Source organism: Penaeus monodon, chromosome 40, assembly GCF_015228065.2.
Source record: "Penaeus monodon isolate SGIC_2016 chromosome 40, NSTDA_Pmon_1, whole genome shotgun sequence".
In the NCBI taxonomy this organism is placed as follows: Eukaryota; Metazoa; Arthropoda; class Malacostraca; order Decapoda; family Penaeidae; genus Penaeus; species Penaeus monodon.
In genome coordinates, this window is record NC_051425.1 from 31,989,329 (window position 1) to 31,996,828 (window position 7,500).

At 33.3% G+C, this 7,500-nt stretch overlaps 2 protein-coding genes across 2 annotated transcripts in view; one reads left to right on the top strand and one right to left on the bottom strand.

The window, feature by feature from the left end:
- The window catches only part of LOC119597800 (NFX1-type zinc finger-containing protein 1-like), a gene marked incomplete at its 3' end in the record, with an annotated part of 43,671 nt that overhangs the window by 4,723 nt on the left and 31,448 nt on the right, over positions 1-7,500 (bottom strand).
- Positions 4,818-7,500, top strand: part of LOC119598094 (general transcription and DNA repair factor IIH helicase subunit XPD-like) — a 3,386-nt gene continuing 703 nt past the window's right edge. The window contains exons 1-2 of the mRNA XM_037947715.1: positions 4,818-4,874; positions 6,687-6,827. Coding sequence (XP_037803643.1) covers positions 4,842-4,874; positions 6,687-6,827 — 174 coding nt within the window. The 5' untranslated portion in view covers positions 4,818-4,841. The remainder of the gene's footprint in view (positions 4,875-6,686; positions 6,828-7,500) is intronic.

Below are 7,500 nucleotides of genomic sequence, written 5' to 3' on the forward strand. Positions count from 1 at the left end.
AATCTTGCTAAATTTTATATAATGAATTTGCTCTGTCCCAATATAAAATACTGTTTAAGTGGTATTGTCATGATTTCAGTTTAATTTGGAGAGGGACATCATAATGAAGGAAGCTGGGGATAACAGTTAACCATTATCTAAGATATATGCTAATATCATGCATTAAATGATAAAGATGAATTCAAGGCAACTGCCCCTACATACAGCATACATAATCAGAGTTGCTTGAATAAACTTCTGAGTAGAGCCCACATAAAAATAAATGAAAAAAAAACGAAGGTAATCGCCATAAGGAACGCAAAAGAATACTAATAGGTAAAGAGTACATAACTAACAAAAAGATGTTAGGGGTAAAAAAGGAACAGCAGGGCATTACAACGACACTTTAATGTAAAACACTACAAATAAAAAAAAAAAAAACAAGTACATTTAACCAAACTTGCCTCCCCGAAAACCAAAAGGAACCACCCATAAATCGCTCGCCTTTCTCTTCTCCTGTTCTTCTGAAACATTTCTCCTTTCTTCTTTTCTTCGTTATAAAAATTTTTCGTATAGCCTATATCCCCCGGATCTATTTGGTTTTTCTTTCTTTTCACTTAATTTTTCATCTCATTAATTTTCCCCCTCCTTTTCAAGAAAATTATGGTTTCCAGAACGTTTTCAAAAAAAAAAATGTTCAGGCACTTTGGACAACAATAACAAATCTTTTCGGGTTAAGAGGCCGCAAAATTCGCCCGGATTCCTCCCGGGGGATTCATTGGATTTTCAAATGCGATTCAAAAAAAAACATTGTTTTTTACTTATTTATTTATTCTTTTTTTTTTTTTTTCGGTTATTATTGATAAATGAAGAAAATAAGTCCGAGTTAAAAACAAAAATTAAAATTCAACGGGGATTTATATTTACAGTAAAATTATTTAAAGATTTTAGACAAATCAATTAATATGAAAATGAATTGGGTAATACAAAATGTATAATGATAATAAAAATAATTATACAAATACAAAAAAAAAAAATGAAATAATACAAAATAATATATATAAAGAGATAATAATTAAATAATAATAATAATTAATAATAAAAAATAATAATTATAATAATAATAGTAGTAGTAGTAGTAGTAGTAGTAAATAGTTAGTTAGTAGTTTAATTAGTAGTGTAGTAGTAGTAGTAGTAATAATAATAATAATAAAATAAATAATAATAAATAATAATAAATATTTAATAAAAACAACACTAATAAATGATAAAAAAAAACATGCAAATGAACAAATTAACAAACAACATGAATGAAAATACAAAAAACAAAAAGATAAATATAATAAGCAAAAATATACAAATTGGTAAATCATCGTTCGTAGATTAAGAGGTTTCTTTCATGTGTGCGAACGCGCCCCGGAAAGAAAAAAAAAAACAAAATTTCAAAAGGTAAACAGAAATCCAAAATTTTCTCGATCCCCAAACGATCCATTTTTTTTTTTAGACAAAAGGCTAGGACCTCAGATTATTCATTAAGGATTTAAAGAATCATGATAATTGAAAGGAGTTTGAGAACTGATACAATTAAGTTATCGGAATTAATGGAGACGAGATAAATTAATGTGCGAATATTAATGATTTCAGAAACGCGAGTGGAGCGGGGGAACCTTACCACCATGCTGTTATGTTATGAGGAAAAAAATAAACGCTATAAGATGTGTTGTTTTCCTTTTTTTATGTTGTTATTGTATTTTTTTGAATGCATGGAAGAGGTGTTTAGATATATTGGTATACTGTACTTATGTAGGATTAGTGTAGACAGGATTTTAGACGCATGGATTATGTATTTTGATTTGATTGCATATAGAATTTTTTTCGGTATTGTTATTTGTTCGGAAATTCTGCTTTGTTTCTGATGTAAGGGTGTAATGACTTATAAATAAATATTGCTGTATAAATTTCTTAGAAATATTACTTAATTGAGAAAATTAATTTGATATTTCTTACATGGAACATTTTATGGGTTTTATAATTTTTTCTGAGTGTGGAGAAAAATATTAGATTAATCATATGATATGGATGACTTAGGCTAACTTGAAAGATGATAAATCTTGTAGAGGATTAAAAATAGGTTACAAAAAATAATCGCAGATACAAATGCACACATAAATGTAAGAGATCGTGCAAAGCCCCGCCTCACAGCTGAATTCCAGTTGGTGCCTTCGAATTTCAGCTCTGTCTTTGCCATCCACACTGAGTGAAGCTAGTGCTGCTGGGCGGTGTTAGGGGAAAGGCCACACATCAAAACCCTCCCTTGGCCAATCATCAAAAGGTACACTCAGCCACCGCCAACATGATAATGAATAAATTTTGTGATGTGAGCGAGGGCCGTGATCTCTGGGAAGTATTGTCCTTACTGTGAAGAATTTCCAGTATTTGAAGGGCATCAAATTAGGTGGTAGCAAAGAAGATTAGAATATTTCTCCCATTAGTTATTAATTATCAGTGCTAGATGAAAGGAGCTTTTTTTTCAGTATGATAGTCTCAAATCAGAATTTACCTTCAGTTGGTTCTTTTGGATGAGGAACATATTATATATAAAGTTTGTTTAATAGGATTCTAGTATACTGTAGGAAGTAGGAAGAGTGAAGATGACAGTATACATCCACTCTAATGTAATTTATGTATTAATATATTAATATTTTTTCCTCTTTATTTACTCATGGGTGCTGAAATATGGAAAAATGCACATACTGGATTCAGATACTCAAGAGAGTATGGTAGGCCCAGGTTACTTTCGTCAGTTTGGCAAAGGTAGAGTTTCGAGTGATCTTTTATATGATGATGAATCACCAAGTAGATCTGCAGCTCTGTTTGTTTGGTAGAGTTTGTTGGTCTCATTCAGACTGGTCAAAGGGGTAAATTTTGACTGGAGTGCCCAACTGGAAAATAACAAGCCAAAAACTAAAAATAAAATGTTGGGTCGTTGGTTTTGTGAAATAATTTGACTTACATTTTTGGTCGGAATTAAGTTTCCAGCTTATTTTGAAGCTGCTGATTTCTTACGCGAAATATGGAAGAATATATCTAAACCACAGCAAATTTAGTTTACGTTTCCTATTAATTCAAACGTTGTTCTTACCCAACCCTAAGCAGATCGTTAACCTAGTCCACTTAATCTAACCTTTCCCTTCCTAACCCAAACCCAACCTGAGTTAATAAACGGCAACCAACCCAACCAGATTTAAATAAATGCAAACCCAACTTAACCAAATAAACATATTCCTAACTCAAAACAAACTAACCTAATTGAGGTAAAACCTAAACCAGCATAACCTAACTTACTCTATCCAGATCTATCACCTGACCTAATTTTATCATTAATCACCCCATCATAAATCCAAACAGCATGGCCTAAGCTATTTAACTTACCCCCCATCTTAACCTATCCAAAACCACATCCTAACTTAACTTAAACCCAACAGAACCAAACCCAAACACAAACCCACAATAACCTAACCTAACCTAGGCTAACCCAGGATAACCACCTAGGTACTATTTTGCCACTGTGTTATGCTATTGATCAGGGAATTCAAACTCAAAACCCTAGAAAGGGCCAATTTCACTGTAGCTTACTACCTTAGGCCCCAATCGAGGTACCTACCTGGCTCCATTATTAAAAACCTTGTCATTAATGTGTACCTTCAAGTAAAGGTATTATACTTATTAGTAGTAATTGATATTGATAATGGAACCAAAATATGTAGACTTTGTACTTGTCACGGACGCTAAATTTATTGCTGGGGGCTTAGGAGAGTGGATTGAAGTAGAGTAGGGGGATCACCCCTTGCCTTAACTAATTGCATAGTCTTTTCTCCCTAACCTTCCTTTTCCTTTCTTCATCCCCTTGTTCTCTCTGTCCACTATCCTAAGTCGTAAAAACTAATTTTTGCATTTTTTCCCCTTCTAACAAGCTATACTTTATACTATACCCCATCAGCTCCCCCTCTCATACCCTTTTCACTCCACTACCCAACCTTTAGTACTGTTGAACCTATAACTTACCCACAATCATTAACTCATTCGTAACCCTTCACGCTACTTAATTTACCATAGTGCCATCGCCTTTGACATCATAAAGCAGCTTCATCCTCATTATCTTTTTGAAATATGCCGCTAAAGACCTTAGATGTTGACAGGGCAGAAAGATTCAATAAATAAAATGAATACAGGTTTACTGTACAATTTTATTTTAGTTTTTAAAAACATAATGTCTATTTTGTCATGACAACATAGTCATGTACGGCAGAAAAATCCTCAACTTGCATCATTTTACTGTACTGAATATTAAAGAATAAATGGGAGGGTACATCTAGACAAAGCAAAAGTAAATGAAAACCAAAACAAGAAAGGGGAAATTAATAAGAAATTTTGTAGGTATCTTATAGAGTTGGATAGTATTAAATTTTTTTGTTCTTGTGTTTCACTTCGGATCACATTTTTATAGCCATTATCTTGTTTTAAACAAAAATCATTGCTTGACATATTGAGCCATGTTTACAAAATCCTCTCCTAATAATCCCTTTCTGAAGGCAATATAATTGAAGGGATAAAGGATAATAAATACTCTTATGATGATATTCTAATTTCTGAATATAGTTGTTCAAAATGATCTTTTTTTTCAAATCTGCTAGTTTTAGTAATATATTAAAGTTTGCAAATTTTCTTTGTGACCTGTTGGTGAAATTCTTTATCATTATAATGCTTTTCAAAAAAATTTTGTTTGGCAGGCTGGGACGCGATGGCATGGCAGGGTTTTTCTCCCCTACTGACTTTGCATCTACCCGGAGCAGTATTCATACATGTTAGACCTAAAGAGGAGTCTCGATGCTAAGGTAGAATGGTGGATTTGTTTGTGGGAGAGAGAGTGTGAAATTTGCTTAATGGGGACATGCAGTTTCACAAGATGTCATTGCTGGTCGACAGAAGGGAATTGTTAGCAAAAGGGAGAGTCGGTGCTTGTTTGAGGTATTCTTAGGGTGGTGTTGTTATTCATGAAAAGGAATATTAGATTTATTTTAAGAGCAGTTTAGCAAGCAGTGATAGCAAAAATGTTATATTTTCCTCCAGCAAAGAGGCAGCTACAAGGTTACGATTTTTGCTCCCATTCTGAAACTTATTATGTAACATCATATTTAATTTTTTATTAATGAAAAAAGGGATTTATTGATCCCTGTATAAATTTATTTTCCAGTGCTACAGTACAAATATATGTGTTTTATTTGACTAATATGAATATCATTGAAATACAGAGGGACATAAATTCAAAGAAAAAAAAGTGGATGGATGGATGGTCAGATGGTTAGTTGGATGGATGGATAGATTCAATGGATTGATAGATGGATGGCTTGCTTGATGGTTATACAGATAGATATAAAGATACTCCGATATAAGCAGAGAGAGAGTGAGAGGCTCAGTTGTCATAACTAATACCCCCCCCCCCCCAACTAGCACTGCCAATAGGTTTCATTAACCTAATGTCTATGGGTTTATGTACTGTCCCCTGTAGTTTTCTGTGAATTATTTTAGTTACAGATGGCTCCACATGTGCTCATCCACCAAGGAGTCTATCTGTAGGTCCTAGTGACCATGCCTGGTTTCCCCATTCCCTGAATTTGTGGATTTTTTTTTCTTTCTAGTACTATTGATGTTGACATTATTATTATTATTGATTATTAAATTGTTGTTAAAATATTAATAACATTAGAGACAATGAAATAATGCAAATGAATCTTTCAAAAAATAAAGGAAAAGAGTAAATAGGTGAGATAGGTGAAACTAATAATTGACTCCATGGTGACAAAGCACTTGTAGAGCCATCTATGTGTAAAGTCAATAGATGAACTTTCATTACAGTGGGCATGGTATCCATGCTGATTGACTTAATGTCCCCTCTCTCTCTCTCTCTCTCTCTCTCTCTCTCTCTCTCTCTCTCTCTCTTCCTCTCTCTCTCATCTCTCTCACTCTCTCTCTCACTCTCTCTCTCTCTCTTCTCTCTCTCTCTCTCTCTCCTCTCTCCTCTCTCTCCTTTTCTACTCTCCCCTCTCCCTCTCCTCTCCTCTCTCTCTCTCTCTCTAAGAATGTCATATACACAAAGCTAAATGGTAGAATTGCAGCCATTGAGAGAAAGCAGGATCCTCTCTAGTTTTATATTGAGAGCATATCAAAGGTAAAGGTTTCAGGGCCAGAAACAAGGAAAGATATTGAAGGAAAGGGTCTGTTTATTTACCCATCTATATATCTCCCTCTTTATCTATCTCTCTACCTATCTATCTTTATCTATCTCTCTACCTATCTATCTTTATCTATCTCTCTACCTATCTATCTTTATCTATCTCTCTACCTATCTATCTATTTATCTGTATGTATCTTTATCTATCTATCTATTTATCTCCATATCTCTATATCTCCTTACACAGCAACTACCCAACTGCACATGGGCTTGAAGAAAGTGGCTAAGGAAGGATGGAACTCGTTGGAAATCCTGGTTGTTACTAACCAGGAAGGACTTGCATGATAGTAAAGGGGAGATATTAGTTATGACAACTGTAAACAAGGATATAGAGATTTAAGTACACAAATATCTAGAGTAACTAATACACTCCACTAAAAAGGTTTATAAGTGTATATAAACTCCACTTCCTCAGGGCCATTGCATACTGGAGATGCCTTCGGGGACAGGCAAGACCATTACACTGCTGTCACTTATTGTGTCCTACCTCCGAGCTTTTCCACAGAATCTCACAAAGCTCATCTACTGCTCCCGAACCATTCCCGAGCTGGAAAAGGTATAAGAGTTGTTTATGGTTTATGTTTTGATTATTTTAAGGTTTGATATGTTTAGTTTATCCCATTTTTTTTTTTTCAATGGTCTGTTTTTTTTATTCGTTATTGAGTTAATGTTGTCAGTTATTATGTATTTTAGTTTTTAGTTTAGTATAGCTGACGGTGCTATTTCCCTAATATACACTTTGTTATTCCTGGCTCAAATCTGATTTTGATCTCTTATACATGGTGTTCATATTTATAGTTACGTACCATATTTTTGATTGCTTCTCTTAGATTTAGGTATTAGAAATTTTTTTTATGAGCTCTGTAAACACCTTTGAATGTGTATAAAGTTTACTTTCCAAATCCAAATTCACAAGTTTTTATTGTAATGCAAACTCTTAACCAATTAAATTACCAAAGTTAATGAGATTACACAACAAAAAAATCTTCATTCCTACACCAGAAAAGCTATAAAAAATGTTGCTTAAAACAAGTTTATGTATAAAGTTAAAGAAATACAGTTATCTTCTGTGGTTAAGGCCATCATCACGTGTCATGTAAGATGTCATTTTTTATTTATTCAGATGCTGTGAGATTGGCAATTGTTTTTTTTTTTTTTTTTTTGTATGTTGTTTCATTTTTTTATTCCTTTATTATAAGGTTTTAGTTGATATTAGATGTTATATTAGA